General features: G+C 41.8%; 4 protein-coding genes across 4 annotated transcripts; 3 read left to right on the plus strand and 1 right to left on the minus strand.

The window, feature by feature from the left end:
* Positions 1-594: 594 nt before the first annotated feature.
* Positions 595-2,916, plus strand: LOC134657187 (juvenile hormone epoxide hydrolase-like). The gene is made up of 5 exons (XM_063512741.1): positions 595-687; positions 1,120-1,278; positions 1,788-1,980; positions 2,139-2,338; positions 2,725-2,916. Exons 1-5 carry the CDS (start codon positions 595-597, stop codon positions 2,914-2,916), a joined length of 837 nt encoding a protein of 278 aa, XP_063368811.1.
* A 7,175-nt stretch (positions 2,917-10,091) lies between these two features.
* LOC134657188 (juvenile hormone epoxide hydrolase-like) lies at positions 10,092-14,845 on the plus strand. The gene is made up of 7 exons (XM_063512742.1): positions 10,092-10,294; positions 11,628-11,824; positions 12,258-12,439; positions 12,893-13,059; positions 13,650-13,890; positions 13,921-14,151; positions 14,618-14,845. The coding sequence occupies exons 1-7, from the start codon at positions 10,102-10,104 to the stop codon at positions 14,841-14,843; spliced, it is 1,437 nt and encodes a 478-aa protein (XP_063368812.1). The 5' UTR covers positions 10,092-10,101; the 3' UTR covers positions 14,844-14,845.
* A 688-nt stretch (positions 14,846-15,533) lies between these two features.
* On the minus strand, positions 15,534-17,517 carry LOC134656872 (heat shock protein 68-like). Its single transcript, XM_063512407.1, has one exon. The coding sequence runs from the start codon at positions 17,455-17,457 to the stop codon at positions 15,580-15,582; it is 1,878 nt and encodes a 625-aa protein (XP_063368477.1). The 5' UTR covers positions 17,458-17,517; the 3' UTR covers positions 15,534-15,579.
* A 623-nt stretch (positions 17,518-18,140) lies between these two features.
* Positions 18,141-21,119, plus strand: LOC134656944 (GPN-loop GTPase 3). Its single transcript, XM_063512503.1, has 5 exons — positions 18,141-18,347; positions 18,609-18,805; positions 19,219-19,433; positions 20,122-20,227; positions 20,805-21,119. Exons 1-5 carry the CDS (start codon positions 18,303-18,305, stop codon positions 21,067-21,069), a joined length of 828 nt encoding a protein of 275 aa, XP_063368573.1. The 5' UTR covers positions 18,141-18,302; the 3' UTR covers positions 21,070-21,119.
* Positions 21,120-22,128: the final 1,009 nt, after the last annotated feature.

A 22,128-nucleotide genomic window follows, 5' to 3' on the forward strand; every position in this document is an offset into this window, starting at 1 on the left:
TAAATCATTGAAAAATTAAAAAACATTTTTCAAATAATTAATTTACTGCAATTGGAACTTGATTAGTAAAGCAATGGATAACGGATAGGTATGTAATACACCCTGTAGAAAATTAATTACCCGTCTTAAAACGGTACTACTTTGCATATTAATCAGTCGAGTTTCTAGTTTCGAGAACGCTACACTTTAATTTGGTTGTTTAAAAACTTGCCATATTCAAACGCCATAAGTATCAGCTAAATAAAAAATACGATAATAATTTCAGTTTGCTACGTTCCAAAGAAATAAAAAAAAAAAAACAATATTTCCGTGATGTGCTAGTAATAGTAAACACATAATCAAACATGTGTTATATGTGTGCCTAAGAAATAAGTACCTAGGTTCCTATAGACCATAAATAATGTGGAAAATTATAAAATATATAAATAATTATAATTACTGAATAATTTTCTTGACACTTATTGCCCACTCTGACCAGCAATGGCTCATTCGCATACACAAATAATTAAACATAAATAATAAACCAGAGACATGCGTCTATCAATATGTTTTTTGTTGTGTTTGGTGGTAGTGAAGTGTGATGACCATGGCCAGATGGTCTCAAGCCCGTTGGCAGGATTATTGCAGACGGTTGTCGACGCCTTCCCGGTGCTCTGCGATATCTTCTTCAGTGTTTTTAGAAAAGTGGTAAGTGATTAAATATCTAGTCATACTTTCAAGTTTTTTTTCTAGTTAAAATTGACATCATGAACAGATGTCACTGATTTACAAATAATTAATTTAAGATGAAAGTGGACGACCGCTTATACATACAAACGTAGTAGTCCATTGAGTCCATTGTCCTCCCTGAATATTGACATTATGAAAAATATTTGAACACAATTCTTTGTATATGATGAGTCATAATAGCTCCCTATTATAAAAGTTAGGAGCGAAAAACAAATTTTTAAAAGCCACTGAGTCTTAAACGAATTAAGAAGGAATTTTAAGGAATCGAAACAAAAACAACAAAGGGGTACTTATAGTCGTGATTTATGATTACAGAAGTGGTCACGTGATATCGTCCCCTTTCCTCTTGACAAAGTTCTAGGCAATCCCGGCTACAAACTTCGGTTTCAGAACGAGACCGCATTTGAAACGGTGCTATCGGCGGCGCTCACACTGGCGGACCTGGCCTTCCCCGCGCAGCCCCCGCCCCGCGTCCCTGAGCCCTGGTGGGGGGAGCATGCCAGCCATGACACCAGGGTCAGGAGGTTCACTTTGCACTTCTCAGACGAGGTGAGACATTATCACACTTATGTGAACTGCGACAGAACACAAAACCGTCTGTGGGAGAGATGGAGAGTCAAACTGTTCGACGTGACCTTTCTAACGAAGCTCCCGCCTTGTGTACCTGAGGAGCCCTAGCTGGTGGGGAGAGAATGCCAAGCACGATACCAGTGTCAGGATAATTCACTGTACACTTTACCGACGAGGTGAGATATGACATGACCCACAGCAGAAAACATACACCCCGAGATGGAATGTTGTCACGTTACAAAATGAACGCGACACGGCGACCTTACTTCAACCAAAGACCTCTTAGCTTCAACCAAGTACTTAGCTAAGTACAATCAAGTATCTTTTCTCCCTCGGTTTTGTCATCGCTGGAGATCGTGTATTGTGTGGAACCATAAAGTTAAAGTTGTTGTCTGTGGTGGAACTAAACTTAAATCGAACTAAAACTAAGCCATTACCTTATTCAGATGTTTAGATAGTTTATGAATTACATTTTATTCTAATTGTAGATGATAACAGACCTACGGCACCGCATCCACAACCGCCGGAACCTGACGCATCCCCTCCACAACGCAGGCAACACCTACGGCTCCCACGCTGGGTATCTCTCGCACTTCCTTGACTACTGGGCTGACGGGTACGACTTCGGGGCGAGGGAGGACTGGCTGAACAGCTTCCCGCAGAGGATTACGAATATTCAGGGTAATGTCATCTTGTTGGTCGATCACCCATCCTCTCCGGAACACCTACGGCTCCCACGCTGGGTACGCGGAGTCAAATATTTATGTGTATTTTCTACATGGCGATGGCAATGACACTTTTCAAGATTATAATTAAAACTCTTGAACGACCAACTTCAGGACTAGACATCCACTTCATCCACGCGAGAGCTCCCAACCCTCACCGGAAGAAGGTACTGCCGCTGCTGATGCTGCACGGCTTCCCAGTCACCGCCTTCGAGTTCGTCTACGTCATCCAATATCTGATGGAAGAAAGAGACGACTGCGACTTTGTGTTTGAGATAATCGTTCCACACTTGCCGGGATATGGGTATTCAGAGGTAAGATTATTTTTTTCTTCCAGACTAAATATTTTCTTTCTGAAATAGGTAAATACCTAAAAAATATTTTTTTAGACAAATCAAGTTAGCATTTCCCAGGCTAATTTCTGAAATCAGGTAGATTAAGAACTTATGTGCCTTTCTGAAACTAAAGCTGATGATGTGTATGATATAAAACTAGCTATTTAAACAGACGATGTCTACTGCAGTTGGCTCTATCTACATCCAGAAATTTTGTCGACACGAGAGTTCCATTGAGTTTACTTAAATTAAGGCATATTAACTCTTTGGAAGCACTTCGCTGTCCTTAGTCAATTGACAGACTAAATCATAGTTAACTTAATTAATACCATAGAGTAACTTATATATACATGAATACCCACCAGGCGACATACAAGATCGGCATGGCTCCGTACCAAATGGGCGTCATCATGAAGAACCTGATGCTGCGCCTGGGCAAGCCTCAGTTCTACATCCACGCTGGGGACGTGGGACAGGCGGTTGGAGACGCCATCGCTGTACTCTTCCCTGAGAGGGTACTCGGGTTGCATACTAACTTCCCATTCAGGTATGGATAAATACGTTAGATCATTCATGATTGGCATTGCTTTGTAACTAGACCAGGTAATCCTGATCTAATCATGATAATATAATTCATGCACTAAAATAAAGGTGTGATCATCTAAGCGTAATCGGCCGCACTACTTCGACCTTGGCTTCAGCCGATGCATTTAACCAACTATAATTGTGTAGGTAGCAGATTTTTTTGTTGAATATAAGGAGATAAATCAAACTGATGATGAATATTTATATCTTTATTGAATCAGGCGTTAAATTGCGGAAGTCCGCGGCGCGGCAGCGCAGAGTAGCTCGTTTACATTTAGAGTCAGAACAAACTCTAGCGAAATAGCAAAGCAATATTAGTGTAGTACTCGTAATGTCAAATCAAATTGTCATCTTCATATTCCAGTATCCGCCCTCGGACAATGGCCAAGCTGGTGCTGGGACAACTGTACCCGCCGGCCGTGGTGGAGGCACGATACGAAGACCGGCTGTATCCACTGACAGCTCGCCTGGAGTTCTATCTGGAACACTTCGGCTACTTTCACGTGCAGGCTTCGAAACCGGACAACGTTGGTGAGTGTGTTTTAAATGTAATGTTGTAATGTCCTCTGTTGGAAATATATTTCCCTTATTTTCTTAGTACCGATATCTGTATGTATCTAATTTATTGACAGTCCCAATGTAGCCGCGCCAATTTTGTTCTGTTGAAGAACACCTCTTACCTATATTTATGATTTATGATCATACCTCCTGACTCCTGACCCTTCGAGTCTCCACGTAATAGAGTGCCTAATATATCCCAACTCCCAAGATTTCTAAAACCACGAATAAACATAATTTTTGGATTTCCATCACAGAAGGGTTATTCTTATGCTTCAAGTGCAATAAAGACGTTTCCATCTGAAATTTCAAGAGAAATTCTGATACGAAGAATATGGAAAACCACATATGTGCCCTTCTGGTAAAAACTACATTATTGGTTCTACACCATTTTAAACAAACGTGACTTTCCAGGTCACGGTCTGGACGACTCCCCAGTCGCCCACGCCTCCTGGCTGATCCAGAACCTGATCATGGCCACAGACGTGGCCGGCGAGAGACTGATCGACGGCAACCTGTCGGCCAACTACGACATGGACGACTTCTACGACTCGTTCACCGTGCACTGGGCGTGTCAGAGCATGACGACCGCTGCGAGGCTGTACGCCGAGGCGTTGGCGGTGCACCAGGACCCTTTGTCTATGAGTATCTTGATGTAAGTGATGTTCAACTACGACATGACTACGACTCGTTCACCGTGCACTGGGCGTGTCAGAGCATGACGACTGCGGCGAGGCTGTACGCGGAGGCGTTGGCGATGTATCACGATCAGGACCCTTTGTCTATGAGTATCTTGATGTAAGTGATGTTCAACTACGACATGACTACGACTCGTTCACCGTTCACTGGGCGTGTCAGAGCATGACGACTGCGGCGAGGCTGTACGCGGAGGCGTTGGCGATGTATCAGGATCAGGACCCTTTGTCTATGAGTATCTTGATGTAAGTGATGTTCAACTACGACATGACTACGACTCGTTCACCGTTCACTGGGCGTGTCAGAGCATGACGACTGCGGCGAGGCTGTACGCGGAGGCGTTGGCGATGTATCAGGATCAGGACCCTTTGTCTATGAGTATCTTGATGTAAGTGAAGTTCAACTACGACATGACTACGACTCGTTCACCGTTCACTGGGCGTGTCAGAGCATGACGACTGCGGCGAGGCTGTACGCGGAGGCGTTGGCGATGTATCAGGATCAGGACCCTTTGTCTATGAGTATCTTGATGTAAGTGATGTTCAACTACGACATGACTACGACTCGTTCACCGTGCACTGGGCGTGTCAGAGCATGACGACTGCTGCGAGGCTGTATGCCGAGGCGTTGGCGCTGCACCAGGACCCTTTGTCTTTGAGTATCTTGATGTAAGTGATGTTCAACTACGACATGACTACGACTCGTTCACTGCACTGGGCGTATCAGAGCATGACGACTGCGGCGAGGCTGTACGCGGAGGCGTTGGCGATGTATCAGGATCAGGACCCTTTGTCTATGAGTATCTTGATGTAAGTGATGTTCAACTACGACATGACTACGACTCGTTCACCGTTCACTGGGCGTGTCAGAGCATGACGACTGCGGCGAGGCTGTACGCGGAGGCGTTGGCGATGTATCAGGATCAGGACCCTTTGTCTATGAGTATCTTGATGTAAGTGAAGTTCAACTACGACATGACTACGACTCGTTCACCGTTCACTGGGCGTGTCAGAGCATGACGACTGCGGCGAGGCTGTACGCGGAGGCGTTGGCGATGTATCAGGATCAGGACCCTTTGTCTATGAGTATCTTGATGTAAGTGATGTTCAACTACGACATGACTACGACTCGTTCACCGTGCACTGGGCGTGTCAGAGCATGACGACTGCTGCGAGGCTGTATGCCGAGGCGTTGGCGCTGCACCAGGACCCTTTGTCTTTGAGTATCTTGATGTAAGTGATGTTCAACTACGACATGACTACGACTCGTTCACTGCACTGGGCGTATCAGAGCATGACGACTGCGGCGAGGCTGTACGCGGAGGCGTTGGCGATGTATCAGGATCAGGACCCTTTGTCTATGAGTATCTTGATGTAAGTGAAGTTCAACTACGACATGACTACGACTCGTTCACCGTTCACTGGGCGTGTCAGAGCATGACGACTGCGGCGAGGCTGTACGCGGAGGCGTTGGCGATGTATCAGGATCAGGACCCTTTGTCTATGAGTATCTTGATGTAAGTGATGTTCAACTACGACATGACTACGACTCGTTCACCGTGCACTGGGCGTGTCAGAGCATGACGACTGCTGCGAGGCTGTATGCCGAGGCGTTGGCGCTGCGCCAGGACCCTTTGTCTTTGAGTATCTTGATGTAAGTGATGTTCAACTACGACATGACTACGACTCGTTCACTGCACTGGGCGTATCAGAGCATGACGACCGCGGCGAGGCTGTACGCCGGGGCGTTGGCGGTGCATGTGTATTCTGATGTTTAGGGAAAGACAGTTTAATTTGTTTTCTATGACAGCTGATCGGTGATCACGTGGTGCTTTCTATAGAAAACGAAGCGCCGGAAGCTCCGGCCCGGCCCCGACCCGGTCTAGCGTGAGTCATCCTTAAGGAAAAGCGATCTAAACTACACATCAATGTCTTGTGAAGTAAACGAAAGTTAGTGCTGTATTAAACAAAAAAATCTGCGTATATTTATAAACTGAAAAACTCGTAGATGTAAATAGGCCCACCTGTGGGGCTAAGATGGTCGGGTTTTTATCATCGATCATCATGCCTGTCACGTTCTAACAAGTATGTAAGTGCGAAAGTAACGCATGCCATGACAAGTGATAAAAATGCGACCATGATATCGCCGCTGTAAGAGACCGATGGTACGCCATACACTTAACTATTTCAACAGGACCCCAACCCCCGTCCCATTCGCCGCCATCAACTTCCGCCACGAGCTGGTCTACCAGCCGGACGGCTTCCTCCGGGACAAGTACCCCAACCTGGTCCGGTCCACCACCCTGGACTTCGGCGGACACTTCGCCGGCTACCAGGAGCTGGCTGGTCCTGGCTGACAGCATCCGGACTTCCGTCGCTAAGATGGAACAGGTCCATGGAAATCAGGGGTTGGTGTAGCTCATAGCTCAAGTGCTCCGGCGATTAGGCAATTCAGGCAAAAATCAGGATTGGAATCGGTGAAGTCCCTAGGGAGAATCCTTAAGATTGCTAATTAAATTGCTATTGCTGAGATGGGGATTTCGTGACACTTTATTTTCACTATGTTCTTTTTATGTATGTCTATTGTCTCTGTGTTTACGAATAAAAAGTAGGTATTAGGATAAGTTTTTATCAATCATCATCATCATCCCAAGCAGACGAATTCGCGGGCAGAAGCTAGTTAGTCAATAAATTAAGTATCATGAATAATGAATTAGGTATTGCAAAAAAACATGACTTACGTCAACACATGCATAATATTATTCTTAGGTATGCACATGCATACCTAAGAATAATATTTGCCTGTTTAAAATGCAACTGTATTCATAAATACTTACAGTCACATTCAGAAACATTATTTCTATAACTGATTTATACTCTGGCATACCCACTTTGTCAGTAGAAAAAGGCGGCAAAAATAAATGTAGGCGCGAAGATTTTAACTTCCCATAGAAAATTAGAATTTCGCGCCTTTTTCTACTAACAAATTGGGTGTGTCTGAGTATATTATAATTAATAATGCTATACTTACCACGCTAGGCTATACATATACATAGGCTATATATATAGGCTAGTTTACTTAGGTAACCCCATGAAATAGCGCATACACTAAGCCCCGTAAATACTTAAAAGTTTACAAACCTCAATAATTTCAGTTTTATTATTTTTCTTACAATTTCATAAGTAAGTCAACATCGATTAATAGCTAATTGTAGTTTACGGTTTACGGTAACGAAACACTTAAATTAAACTTAAGTAATGTATGGTAGCGTTTCGTTTTGTTTTCTGCAAACGATTGTTATCTTGATTATTAGGCCCTATCGTTTGAATATGCAATCAGCGTAGAGAGGCAGCCTCTATGCTTGTAACCCAGAGTAGAAACTAGACTATATTATTAAACGCACGGGCGAATGATAACAAAATTACATCATCTTGACATCAAAATGTAAATTCGAATTATATTGCCTCACAACGTTTTCCTTCTAATTACCTAACCTAACCTAACAAATTCATTTACGATATAATTCCCAATACCTCAAAATACGTTTGAGAATAAAGGCTCGATTACAAAGTAGCAAACAACTGCCGATTAGCGATGCTTCGATACCGTTTACATACCGAACAAAACGTGTGGAATAAATTAATCGACAGGATAAAGCAATCAATCGTTTGCAGTTTCAGTGTGTTGGCTCGGTTATAGACTTATAGTGCACTCTAGTCTACATGTTTTTATATTTAAGTACTTTGCATTATACATGCATAATACATAATAGTTTATGTGACTGCTATACATAATGAAGGGCATTAAAATAGGAGTGTAGGTTAACATCACACGAGTTTCCAATGCCCAATTATGTACAGTTAGATACACTGCTTTATCTATACCTACATACATTATTATCTCTCATGATGTGTTCAGGAACCGCATATTACGACCGCCCTTGAAGCATTTGATCACACTGTTTATTCACACATTCGAATAAAACGTCATCTCGACTCTAGTACCTATCAGTCGAATTCAAATCTTTATGCTGACCGTAATTTTCGGTTTTGAATGCTTCATAGAGGGTTTATGATATGTGTGTAAAAGTAGTTTATGCGATTGCTACATAACGAATACGACTGTGAATTTATGAAACGAACGAAGTGAGTTTCATAATAGAATCAGTGTTTTAATGCCTAATTATGTACAGTTGCATACACTGTTTTATTTAGTGCTTCTATTCTGTGGTAAAAGTCCAATGATGCGTGTAGCATCTTTGCTGTTGTGTCTTGTGTTCGTGGCATGTGAGTGTAAAGTCAAAAGGAATGACGATTTACCAGACAGAAGCCCGGTGGAAGGTCTCCTGGTAACGATCAACAAAGTGATTCCAGTGCTTGTGGATATCTTCAAAAGCGTTTTTGGAATAGTGGTAAGTTATATTTGTTTGTATTATGGGAGCAATACTGGACAGTAGTAGGAGCCGGGGGCTTTATTGTAACAGGGATAAGTAGTAATGCTCAATTTTGACGGGGAATTAAAAACATTTTATTTTTTTTTGTTTGCTGAATGACTTTCTTATAACTCGAGGCATAACGTAAACACCGCCATTGCCCCGGCAGCATCGAAGCGAGTGGATGTGCATACGAGCTCTGTTTCGATCAGGTATTGGAAAAAAATTACGGGGTAAGTTGTAACAACTCCCAGTTTTTCAAAAGGTGTCTGGTGTAAAAGATGCGTAAACATTTAAAATTATTTTGTAATCGGAATTAGTGCTTAGATAAATATTTTACAAACCCTCATACTCAGAATCATAAAATGATACATATTTTAGACAATACAGGCCTTTTTCCTAAAACTGTTACAACAAGCTCCGCTAAGTAATAAATAACCATTAAATAAAAAAATAATTATGCCAAAAAATCCATTTTACGCCTAAAATACTATGAAAAATCTATTGAAAAAGAGCTGATACTCTTCGAACTGCTACATCGATTTGTATTAAACATAGCTAAGAACCACCGCAAGGAAACTTCGCTCTCACGTAAAAATAACCACATCGAAATCGGTCCATCCGTTGGAGAGGTCACGGGCGTGTAGTTTCCGAGTAAAACGGTTCGAGTTTTGGCTGGCAGAAGTAGCTACAGTGTACAGATCTTTAAGAACACCTGAGGCCTAGTCAAGATGACAATCGCACATCGACAAACACCAAGCTTTGGCTCCTTAAAGAGTTGAAAACCACCACGAAATTGTATTACAGAATCGAGTCGCTTTCCACGCAGCTCTCAAGGGAGTAATCCACTTGGTGGACCTGGCTTTCCCCCCGCAACCCCCACCCCGCGTGCCTGAGCGCTGGTGGGGGGAGAACCAGGACAAAGACACCAGTGTGAGGAGGTTTACAGTGCGTTTCTCCGATGAGGTAAGACTTTCTATTAGTCACAAGATTATAGGTAAGTATATAATGTTGACGTTAATGGCTGATTCTCGAGGCGAGGCCGTGGCCTTTTGATTCATGTTTTTTACAACTATATACTCGTAGTCTCTACCTACTGTTAGAAAAAGCCTTCTATTTCGTCTTTCTATCTTTTTATTACGTGACCAGTAATTAGGGTAATTTTCAGAAAGCTCAATTAGAGCTCATTTAGACGGTGCGAGAACTCGCATGCGAGTTTCATTACATTGCGTCATTTCATCGGTCGGCTGAATTGATGTAACGTCAATGGTCCGCAATGTATGTAACTAAAATCGTATACGAGTTCGCGCGCCGTCTAAATGAGCCCTTAGGGTAACATTTCATTTCTGACCGCAGCTGCACTACTGGTACTGAACGCGTCGCTGTTACTGTCAATTTCCATAGTAAAATGAACAGTAGTGCAGCTGTCGTTGGAAATGGACTGTTACCTTTATTAATTTAAATATTACAGATGATATCTGACCTACGCTACCGCATACACTACCGTCGGAACTTTACGCGTGCGCTCCACGGCGTCGCAAATACCTACGGTACCCACTCCGCCTACCTAGCCCACTTTCTCGACCACTGGGCTAACAAATACGACTTTAGGGCTAGAGAAGACTGGTTGAATAGCTTTCCCCAGTATGTGACGAATATTCAGGGTAGGTTTACAGTATCTGATATCGTCAGAACCTTATATTATACATATAGGCACTTTTCACGGCAAACACCTGCAGTAGATACGCAGCGTACATCACCCACTTTTTGGACCACTGGGCTTACAAAACAAATACGACTTTAGGGCAAGAGAAGACTGCTGAAAAGCTTCCCGCAATATGTGGCCAATACTCAGGATACATCAATTTATTATTTGCAATTGACTGACGAGCTCACAGTAGGTACTAGTCAAGCGGTAAATAGATAGTAGGTAGGTAACTATTATACGTATATGTGTAGTCATTTCTACGCTACGTAGTTAAACATAATGTTCACCTTAGCAGCTCGAACAAGGGTACTTTGATTCTTAAAAACAGTGAGCAAAATGCGATTTTGCTCACTGAGTGAGACAAAATGACATTCAAGTGACCTTTATAGTCAAATGTCATTTCAACATGCGGGGTCTAATAAAAGTTCGAAGTACTTGGGTTCTATTATCTCTGTCCCTTTCACACTGTTAGCAAAAAGAAACAGACAAAAAAAAGTTAAAACGACATTCAACGGTATATTCACGGTTTATAATAGACCCCCGAAAAACTTCAGACCGCATCGTTCCAAACCACGTACAAGTATGAATTCTTAATAGTTAATTAATAAAAATAAAGTTTAAGATTTGATAAAAACTGATAAAATACTATATTTTAGGTATTTTATTGTACAATTAAAATAATGAACTCAAAAAATACACAGATCATCACGCAAAATTAATTATTTTACTTTTAAGAATTTCTACCATAGCTGACAAATAGTACGTATCCGCAATTCGGACCGTATCTTACAAAGATTTTTTTTACAAAAAAAAGTTGTTGATTCAAGTGTCAGTTAATGTTTGTTTATTTTACTGGAATTTATTATTACGTTTTGTTTTTGTGTTCCATTGCGGTAATTAAACTTAATTGTTTGTATTTCTTAAAAAACATGAGTGCAGGTATTAAGTGATGAAGAAGGATTACATTTTTCAAGTTGTCTAATAGGTATGTTCTCACTGCTCAGGTGAAAAATGTTGTGTACTACACGAGATCAAAGTTATTTACATCTCGTGCGCTTTTGAGTCCCTTACTACGCTTAAGATTCTAAATTAGATTCACTCGCTACGCTCGTGAATCTATTATAGAATCTTTCGCTTGCACGGGACTCAAAATAAGCACTCGAAGAAATATCAAACTTTGATCACTTGTTGTACAAATAACTATTACGCGGAACGTATCGTTTAATATGGAATGAAAAGCGACTCTACCTATAAACTAATTAGGAACCTATAAACTTTTTCATCGTCAGGCCTAGACATCCACTTCATCCATGTAAGACCTCCCAACCCTCGCAAGAAGGTGCTCCCAATCCTGCTGCTGCACGGCTTCCCCGTCACCGCCTTCGAGTTTGTCCACGTCATTCAGAACCTGATGGAGGAGAGAGATGACTGCGACTTCGTGTTCGAGATCGTCGTGCCACACTTACCGGGGTATGGGTATTCAGAGGTTAGTAGCATGGCCATGGAAAAGGCATGGCGGGATCACTCAGATTGAGGAGGATCGTTAGGCTTTATGCTCCTAACCCCCGATGTTCTTTTAAAAGGACAAAATCAAATCGAATTTTGACCTATAATAGAGGATGTTGAATTAAATTGTTGACTATACTTGGTCAACCAAATCTTGACAGTAAAAAAGGCGGCAAATTTGAAAAATGTAGGCGCGAAGTGGTATCGTCCTATAGAAAATTTGAATTTTGGGGCTTTTTTTACTGACAAGATTTGGTTGACCAGCTATATGCCCCAACTGCTGTACCTAGACCTACTCTATTGTTTACGCTATCTCACCGGGTGCCTCTGAAAACAAAGCTAGCTACAAATAATACCACCAAGTGTCATTAAAACGTAACCGCCGGGCGCCATAGTAAACTGTATGTCCACAGGCCACATACAAGCCCGGCATGGCGCTGTACCAAATGGGCATCATCATGAAGAACCTGATGCTGCGCCTGCGCAAACCGCGGTTCTACATCCACGCCGGAGACATGGGCCACGTGGTGGGGGACGCTATTGCTACACTCTTCCCTGAGAGGGTACTGGGATTCCATACTAATTTGCCTATCAGGTATTCGAATTGATTACCATTTTGATGATAAATACTTATTTATGTACCTACAAATATTTTATTTTTCTACCACGTCAGTATACAACAATTTTTCATCGCATGGTGTTACTGTAGTCTAATTATCCTTGTCAGAACTCATCATCAACATCCCTATTATGGGTCCAGCAAAAAAAATTGGCTTTAAAAAAAGCCCATTTAAGTATTTTATAATATCCATATAAAGACGAATAGCCTTAACAGAACTCATACTCGTACTAAAAAGTTTTTGGCCTAGTTGTGACCAACCAAAGATTCATTGAATAATACTTACCTAAATCATCAGTAGCAGTTCTGTTTGCCTGAAAGTAATTACTGGTGAACTTGCAGCTACCTACAAGTTCAAAAGTTGTAGCGGGTAGATAGCTACATTATAGTTAAGTATGTGTCGTCGTAAATCCAGGGCATTTGTTCCAGTAACCGTCCCCAATCGCTGACCAAATGGGTGCTAGGGCAACTGTACCCGCCAGCAGTCGTCGACGCGAGGTACGAAGAGCGGATGTACCCTCTCTCAACTCGCCTGCAGGAGTACCTGGAGCACTTCGGCTACTTCCACATGCAAGCTACTAAGCCGGATAACCTGGGTGAGTGTAATCCTGACCTTTTGACTGCTAAAGACGTCAACTGACGTGCGCCGCTACAGCCCGATATCTACCTTCGTGCATTCCGACAAGGTTCTCTTTGACGCGCCGCACATGATATTGATAGGCGTGACGTTTAAAGGGTACCTACCTCCATGGTGGTTGGGTGTACCTATTTCCATTGCTTTGACGTAGAATCTCCGCCGTGATTGTCGGTAGATGACGTTGACGGTCTTTTATCGTTTCGACGCAATGCGGCGCACGCTACGCTAATCTGCAGGCCGATTGTTACGTTCGGCACACGCACAGACAATGGCAAGCAACAGGGATTGGAAGCGCCACCGTGAACTATGACGAATGTAGTGGCACTTTCATATTTTGTCGCTGCAAAGTCGGTGCAGAGTTAGCTTAGGCTTAGACGAAGTATATCTTACGGACCGACCAGACCTTCAAACCTTCAAGAAAAGAGCCTACTCCCATCTTAAATTCCGGCAACCCCTCTGGTGTTGAATGGACGACGGTAATCGCTTACCATCAGGCGATTCATCAGCTCCTATTTGCCTCCTATATCATAAAAAAATCTTTGTTCCCAGGACACGGCCTCGACGAATCCCCGGTGGCTTTAACTTCCTGGCTCCTTGAAATCTTCATAATGGGCACGGACCCCACCGGCCAGTTCGTCATCGACGGGAACCTGTCGCAGCACTACGACATGGACGACTGGCTCGACACCTTCACCATCTACTGGGCGAGCCAGAGTGTGACGACTGCTGTGCGGTCGTATGCTGAGTTCATGGCATTGAGGAGGGATCCGTTGTCGTTTGGTATCTTGATGTAAGTCACCAATCAGTCAACTTTTGTCAGTTACTTTAAGTCCCCAGTAGCACTAGTTTCTTGGCTCCTCGAGAACATCATGATGGGCACGGACCGCACCGGCCAATTCGTCATCGACGGGAACCTGTCGCACTACGACATGGACGACTGGCTCGACACCTTCACCATCTACTGGGCGAGCCAGAGTGTGACGACTGCTGTGCGATCGTATGCCGAGTTCCTGGCGTTGAGGAGGGATCCGTTGTCGTTTGGTATCTTAATGTAAGTAACTAATCATTGAACTATTGTGGTAAAATGGCATTTGTTTCTGTAAGGAAGAGGAAAAAGAGGAAAAGGAGGAGCTGACACCGAATGTCAAGAAAATTTTACATTCTGTTAGTTTTGTAAATTGGCTTGTAATCATGCTCCGCGATTGTTGCGCCAAATGACCCTAAATAGGGTCCTAGCTAAATTGGTTGTTCAATTGTTACGCTATAGAATTTCCAATTTAGCAAAGAACCCTAAATGGCATAACAATCCCGTGTGGTGACTGTACAAAGATTAAAATTTTTATGTAGTCGTAATTGTAGGAAGTCTTAAAAACTTTCCATTGCTTGAATTTGAAACTCCTGACTAGTTTACTCTGTCTTGATGGTCACGAGTTTCCTATAGGTATAGTAAGTTTTGGTTTTTGTCGTAGAAAACATTTGCCTAAATAAATAAAAAAATGACTATTATTATCGGCCAGGACTCCGACGCCCGTCTTGTTCGCCGCCATCAACTTCCGTTACGAGATAGTCTACATGCCCGACGACTTCCTTCGGGACAAATACCCCAACCTGGTGCAGACGACCACGCTGGATTTCGGCGGACATTTCGCTGCCTACCAGGTGCCGGCTGTGCTGGCTGACAGTATATGGACTTCTGTGGCCAAGATGGAAATGGTCCGTAGAAACCAAGGGGCAAAACCTTAATCTTACAAGTCATATAAAAGTATTATGTTAGGCCCTCTTGCACCATCCCACTAACCCGGGGTTAACCGGTTAAACCTGTAGTTACCATGGTTACCAGTGTAATTTGACACTGTGTTAACGTTTTAACCGCTTAACCCCGGGTCAGTGGGATGGTGCAAGTGGCACGGAACTTATTGTATTAAAAGTTATAAATAGAGATGATATTATATTTGCATTCGTTTTATTATGGCGGTCTTCACGTTGGATGTAGATCGACCATACTCTCCGGTGTGCGAGCGGAACATCGCTATACGAGCATAGCGTTGTCTCGCTTACACACCGAAGTGGCGTGCTGATCCGCATCAGTACGAGGACCGCGTAAAACCCTTTAGTAAGTTTAGTATCCACTATTCTTGCCGCAAAACTGGCAGCTGAGATCATAATGATAATTATCTCATTTACCCTTGTTAAGACCAACCAAGAGAGAAATAGATGGCATTATGACCTGTCTCGCCACTTAGTTTTGCGGCAAGTATAGAGGAATGAAACGTCCCTAAAAATCATAAATGAAAAACAAGATTACAAACCTTCACTATTTATTAGACTAAATATTTAAATAGACTCCAACTACATTTTTGAACAAAATATCCAGAACAAAATTTAAGAGGCAGCTACTTCGGAACAAATGGGTTCAACTGCAATTTATAATAGCGAAATAAAAAAACTACAATAGCTAAATTAAAATAGACAATCAAATTCAATCAACCTCTTCAATGGTCGGTCCGTCGCTGCCCCCAGTTTTTCCTGTAGCTCCATGGAGTTTCTTCATTAACGGGGCGCAAGCGACAGTCAAATCCTTCAGCTTGCTCTCATACTCGTCTTTCTCAGCTAGACTGTTGCTGTCCATCCAACGTATAGCGTCCTCACACTTACGACGAGCGTTAGAAGCTTCTGCTGCATCAATTTTACTGCCTGCTTCATCCAACGCCTGTTTGACGCCGTAAGCGTAGGATTCCAACTTGTTCCTTGCGGTGATCCTCTCTCTCTGCAAATCGTCTTCATGCTTATATTTCTCAGCGTCAGATAACATTCGATCTATGTCAGCTTGCGACAGTCTGCCTTTATCATTCTTTATAACGATGTTCTTGCTTTTGCCTGTGCTATTATCTTTCGCAGACACATTAAGGATTCCATTGGCGTCTATGTCAAATGACACGTCTATTTGGGGGACGCCTCTTGGAGCGGGCGGTATACCAGTCAAATCGAAAGATCCTAAAAGGTTATTATCCTTTGTCATAGCTCGTTCGCCTTCGTAAACTTGGATGGTGACAGCTGGCTGGTTGTCAGAATAAGTCGTGAATGTTTGAGACTGTTTGCAAGGTATTTTGGCGTTACGTTCGACTACCTTTGTCATGACGCCCCCACTTGTCTCAATACCAAGGGATAGAGGAGCAACGTCCACTAAAAGGACATCTTGGATTTTAGAATGACGCTCTCCGCTCAAGATGGCCGCTTGTACCGCCGCACCGTATGCCACAGCTTCGTCAGGGTTTATGGATAAGTTAAGCTTCTTGCCATTGAAACAATTTTGCAGCATACTCTGTATTTTCGGGATTCGCGTTGAGCCGCCGACGAGCACTATATCGTTGATTGAGCTTTTGTCTAGTTTTGCGTCCTTGAGAGCTTTCTCCACAGGGTCTAAAGTGCTTCGAAAGAGATCAGCGTTGAGCTCTTCAAAACGTGCTCGTGAGACTCGGGAGAAAAAGTCTATTCCTTCGTAAAGCGCGTCAATTTCGATGCTAGCTTCAGTACTTGAAGACAGCGTACGCTTTGCTCTTTCTGCCGCTGTGCGCAAGCGACGCAATGCCTTTGGGTTAGTTCGGAGGTCTTTCTTGTGCTTCCGTTTAAACTCGTCAGCTAAGAAGTTTACAAGTCTATTGTCAAAGTCCTCCCCGCCTAAATGAGTGTCACCGGCAGTCGCCTTCACTTCAAAGAGCGACCCTTCATCTATCGTCAGTATAGACACGTCGAAAGTTCCTCCACCCAAATCGAAAATCAGGACGTTCCGTTCTCCTTTCAAATCTTTGTCTAAACCGTATGCCAGAGCAGCTGCAGTGGGCTCATTTATGATCCTGAGGATATTCATTCCCGCGATAGCCCCAGCGTCCTTCGTAGCCTGACGCTGTGAATCATTGAAGTAAGCGGGAACAGTAATAACTGCATCTCTCACCGAGGTACCAAGGTATGTTTCAGATATTTCCTTCATTTTGATCAGCACCATGCTGCTGATCTCTTCAGGAGCAAATCGTTTAGACTTCCCTTTGTACTCTACTTGGATCTTTGGCTTGCCTCCATCATTGACTACTTTGAACGGCCAGTGCTTCATGTCTTGCTGGATTTTAGGGTCATCAAACTTACGCCCTATGAGTCGTTTAGCGTCGAAGATGGTGTTACTGGGATTGAGAGCCACTTGGTTCTTGGCGGCATCGCCTATGAGACGCTCGGTGTCCGTAAACGCGACGTAGGAAGGGGTGGTGCGGTTACCTTGGTCGTTCGCTATTATTTCTACGTTGCCATGCTGCCACACCCCTACACATGAAAAGGTTGTTCCCAAGTCTATACCAATTGCAGGCATTGTAGTAATTAAATAATCGCTCTTAAATATCACTTGTGTATTTGATTCGCTCAGGTTTGTTTTTTTGAAATGTTTGACAGGTTTTCTGACAATTTTTTACATTCAAGCTAATTTAAATAAAGAAGATGAGTTACAATTAAAATGACTGCCAGGTTGAACCGTATTTTTTGAAATATGACTTTACTGAAATAATGTCGAAACAAAAACGTGCATGTATAGTTTGTCAAAGGACTGTCTCATTTCAAAGATAGACAGAGAGAAACATACTATATTTGTCTTACACTAGTACTAGCTCCCAGAAGAAAAGGGTGAGTACAGTGGAGTACAGTTTATTTTGTTCTTATTTACTGACAATTTGGTTTGACCAACTATAGTATACTTGGTCAGCCAGATCTTGACAGTAGAAAAAGGCGGCAAATTTGAAAAATGTAGGCGCGAAGGGATATCGTCCCATAGAAATATTTGAATTTCGCGCCTTTTTTTACTGACAAGATTTGGTTGACCAGCTATAATCAAACAGCGCAGTCTTGGCAAGCCGTAGAAAAAATATTAGATGTTACTGTGGTAAAACAAAACGCGGAAACTTCATATAGTTGTCAATGTCAATTCTCACAATACATTGTTTATTATTCTATTCGAGTTGAAATATTTGTATTAGCATGTTTTCTGAAGTCATGATGTGTTTATTCCCAAAGTGTGATATTTAACACGTTTAAAACAAATTACACATTGATACAATCATTAACATAAGTTGGTAAATAGCTAATCTCTATAATTTTGTACGTTTATCACTATAACCTACAAATCATATGTACAAGTGTTATTTCACATATTTCATATAAAAAATGCGATACGCACAGTTAGTTGTTGGTCCCGCCGGTAGTGGAAAGGTAAGTTAATACTTGCATTGTACAGAAAATAATGTAGTATTAGAATAAAATTAAGTTTAATTTTTGTGTCAAGGATAGAAAAAAAAATTGCATATGTTTTTACTTGAAATTATAGCCGTTTGAGCCCTTCCTTTAACAGTAATATGCTTAATAACTATTTATACTATATGTACCTAACTAATTTTTACAATAAAGACCTTTATTATTCCAATTTATGGAATTTATGTATAATAAAATTAAATTACAAAAAAAAAATTACAGTCCACATACTGCTCAACGATAGTGAAGCATGCAGCAGACTCGAAGCGGATAGTGGAGGTGGTGAACCTGGACCCGGCGGCGGAGCACTTCGACTACGAGCCGCTGGTGGACATCCGGGAGCTCATACACCTGGACGATGCCATGGAGGACGAGGAATTACAGTTTGGTCCTAATGGCGGACTTGTTTTCTGTGTAGAGTAAGTATAATAAGTAACTAAAACAAGTATACTTTGATACAATTTATTTATTATTTAATAGGCATACATCATTTTAAGTTAAGTATTAGAAGTTTTTCTTTGTGTCTGTTAAGTATAAATAAATAAATATTATAAATATTAGGGGATCAACCTAGCCTCAAACTAAGCAAAGCTTGAGTGCTAAGCGAGGATATAAATACTTATATACATAGAAAACACCCATGATTCAGGAACAAATATTAATGTGTTCATTACACAAATAAATGCCCTTACCGGATTCGAACCCACGACTGCGGCTTCACACGCAAGGTCACTACCCACTAGGCCAGACCAGTTGTCAAACTTATTATTAGTATTCAAAAGATGATTAAAAATGATTATGTCAACTTGTAAATTATTTCATTGATTTCCAGAACCCTCTTAGAAAACTGCGACTGGCTTGAAGAGCAGCTCGGAGACGTAGATGACGACTACATCCTCTTCGACTGCCCCGGCCAGATCGAGCTGTACACACACCTGACGGTTATGAGGCAGCTAGTAGACCAGCTGCAAAGGTGGAACTTCAGGATCTGTGTCGTGTTCATGGTGGACTCGCAGTTCATGGTCGACGGAGCCAAGTTTCTGTCAGGTACTTTTTTGGACCGTAAACTTATCATTTTGTTTTTTTTTTATTGAGTTTTCGATATTTTCAACTCAGAGCATGTAACTCTGTGAAGATAATACATGCGAAGGTCACAAAATATCAGGAACTCATAAATATCTTGTTTGAAATTTTAGTTATTGTTTGTAAAATCGTATAGGGTAAACTACTTAATGATTAACCTGTCGAATCCCACGATATGACGTCACCATAAGCGTTCTGGCTCATATATGAGCCGTGGGAGCTGACAGATTAACGTAATGGGTGACCAGAAGGTTAAAGTTTACCTCGGCCAACGCATTGCATTGCCAACGCCAGCCTTCTGGGCACCCTACCGGACGGCACAGACCTGGGGCCAATTTTCTATTTGTAGGCTTTTACTTTTTTTGTCTTTGTTTTAGGTAGGTAGTTTTAGTTTATTTTGTTTAGTTCTTAGTTTAATGTATTTTTGTTAGTTTTAATTTTAATAAATTTTCTTAATGATTTTGAATACTGCCATTCAGTGCCGGGTGCTTGATCAGGGTAGAGCGAAATCGGGTTTTGGCGCCCTTCGTTGAAGTTTTCAAGCGTATTTTATACCCGTATTACTACTGGATACCCTATTTTTGGAACTGATGTATTCATTCAGTGAATCTGTAAACATACCGAGTTACCTGAACAACTATAATATGTTCAGGCACAATGGCGGCGCTCAGCGTGATGGTGAACCTGGAGTTGCCTCACGTGAACATCCTGTCGAAGATGGACCTGCTCAGCAAATCTGCCAAGAGTCAACTGGACAGGTACCTACGTTTATAGCCTAAAATAGCCAGACAGCTGACTGTGCGTTCAGGCACACAAGCAAAACAATAAGCAAAATAAAACTATGTCAGTTGTGGCTTACTCCGCGATTTCGTCGCGTCGCTACAAGTACATGCGGCCCACACCAATTTTGGTGTCTAGCCATAGTAGTTGCCGCGCACCGCTACAACGGACGCTTGCTTGCGCTTGCGCCACCTAGCGGTCATATTTGTCGTAATAGACGCGTTTTGTTAGAGTCAATCTTCTGTGCCTAGTACTATTATGTATTTATTTTGTGTTTTTGTGGAGGTCGAACTATAGTTCGTTTTTTTAGCATTAGAAAGAAGGTAAGCGATCTTGAAACGTCTTTTAAATGAAAAACGCTTTTTAAAAATCAGTAACTAAATAACTTATGAAAGCGGAAGAATATAAATGATCATATTAGATTCATAATTGTTACATATTTGCCATTATTTATTTTTAAAACGTGTTTTTCAATAAAAAGACACGTTAAGATAGTTTACCTTATTTCTAATGCTAAAAAAACGAACTATAGTCATAATACAACTTTTTTTTCAGCTACCTAGACCCAGACCCGCACATCCTTCTAGCCGACATGCGACACTCAAACTCCAAATGGCATTCAAAATACGCCAAACTGACAGAAGCCATCGGAGAAGTCATAGAAAACTTCAGCCTCGTCAGGTTTTACCCGCTGGACATAAAGAAAGAGGAGAGCATAGACGACATCCTGCTGACCATAGACAATATTATACAGTACGGAGAGGATGCCGATGTGAAGATTAAAGATTTTGATGAACCAGACCCGGATGATGATGAGTAAATTAGTATTAGGATTTTTCTGTAATAAAATGTGATATGAAGACACTAAAATTGTTTTGTTTGCTAAAATCTGCCACATTTAACACATTAACTGCCAGCGACTAGGCGCTTTTCGCTACATACGGTTTTTCCCGTGTTATCGGCTACGCTCGCGCGTAGCCCGCGCTGGCACTGAATGTGTTAAACGTACGTAAAGGTCAAAATTATTTCCACGCGCTTTCTATCAATACATTTTTTCAAGAGTAAAAAAGATATTGATTGTAGATAATTATGTTGTTGTCCTATATGGCACCCCAGAGGGTGTACACAATATATGATTTATTGCCGCTGGATGGGTGAAAAAAAAAACGGAATAAGGAAAAATTCAATTTATTCCTCAAACGTAAACATCAGCCTAATTACCTAGCTACAGTATATCGTAATAAAACTAATAAAATAACATTCGCAACCGCGCGCCGTACAATAAGCGTACTATTCTGATTTACATTGCCATGTCTACTTGAATTGGTACAGTCAGGTTTAATTGTAGCTGCGAATAAGAATAGTGCTCGCACATTATCAAGGACTGAACTATAGTTGATATTAAACTTTCGTGAGACATATTTTAAACTGTTTAGACGACAACGGTTTCACTCACTTGAATTTTTTGTCGCTGCAGTCGCCACGAGCACTCAAGCCTGAGGAAGGTCCCCCGAAGGGCCCGAAACATGTCACCAATAGCGACTAAAAATTCAAGTGAGTGAAACCGTTGTCGTCTAAACAGTTTGAACTATAGTTCTTTTTTTAGCATTACAAAAAGACTACGCGAACTTGAAGTCTGTTTTAATTGAAAAACGCTTTTTAAAAATCAGTAACTATTACTTATGAAAGCAAAAGAATGTAAATAATCGTATATGATTCATAATTGTTACATATTTGCCGTGATATAATTTTCAAAAGTGTTTTTCAATAAAAAGACACGGTAAGATTGTTTACCTTTTTTCTAATGCTAGTAAAACGAACTATAATAGTAGTAAAAAGCACAGTGGAACATAACATGTTGATACATTGAATCTGCAAC

The sequence above is a fragment of the Cydia amplana genome, chromosome 19 (genome assembly GCF_948474715.1).
Source record: "Cydia amplana chromosome 19, ilCydAmpl1.1, whole genome shotgun sequence".
In the NCBI taxonomy this organism is placed as follows: Eukaryota; Metazoa; Arthropoda; class Insecta; order Lepidoptera; family Tortricidae; genus Cydia; species Cydia amplana.

Bases quoted from the DNA above. Each gene is read 5' to 3' on its own strand.
- LOC134657187 (XM_063512741.1), top strand. From the start codon at position 595: ATGGTCTCAAGCCCGTTGGCAGGATTATTGCAGACGGTTGTCGACGCC. The intron at 688-1,119 runs GTAAGTGATTAA...CTTCGGTTTCAG, and splicing joins TCAGTGTTTTTAGAAAAGTG to AACGAGACCGCATTTGAAAC. The intron at 2,339-2,724 runs GTAAGATTATTT...AATACCCACCAG, and splicing joins CGGGATATGGGTATTCAGAG to GCGACATACAAGATCGGCAT.
- LOC134657188 (XM_063512742.1), top strand. From the start codon at position 10,102: ATGATATCTGACCTACGCTACCGCATACACTACCGTCGGAACTTTACG. The intron at 10,295-11,627 runs GTAGGTTTACAG...TTTCATCGTCAG, and splicing joins GTATGTGACGAATATTCAGG to GCCTAGACATCCACTTCATC. The intron at 13,891-13,920 runs GTAAGTCACCAA...AACTTTTGTCAG, and splicing joins TTGTCGTTTGGTATCTTGAT to TTACTTTAAGTCCCCAGTAG.
- LOC134656872 (XM_063512407.1), bottom strand. From the start codon at position 17,457: ATGCCTGCAATTGGTATAGACTTGGGAACAACCTTTTCATGTGTAGGG.
- LOC134656944 (XM_063512503.1), top strand. From the start codon at position 18,303: ATGCGATACGCACAGTTAGTTGTTGGTCCCGCCGGTAGTGGAAAG. The intron at 18,348-18,608 runs GTAAGTTAATAC...AAAAAATTACAG, and splicing joins GTCCCGCCGGTAGTGGAAAG to TCCACATACTGCTCAACGAT. The intron at 20,228-20,804 runs GTACCTACGTTT...CTTTTTTTTCAG, and splicing joins GCCAAGAGTCAACTGGACAG to CTACCTAGACCCAGACCCGC.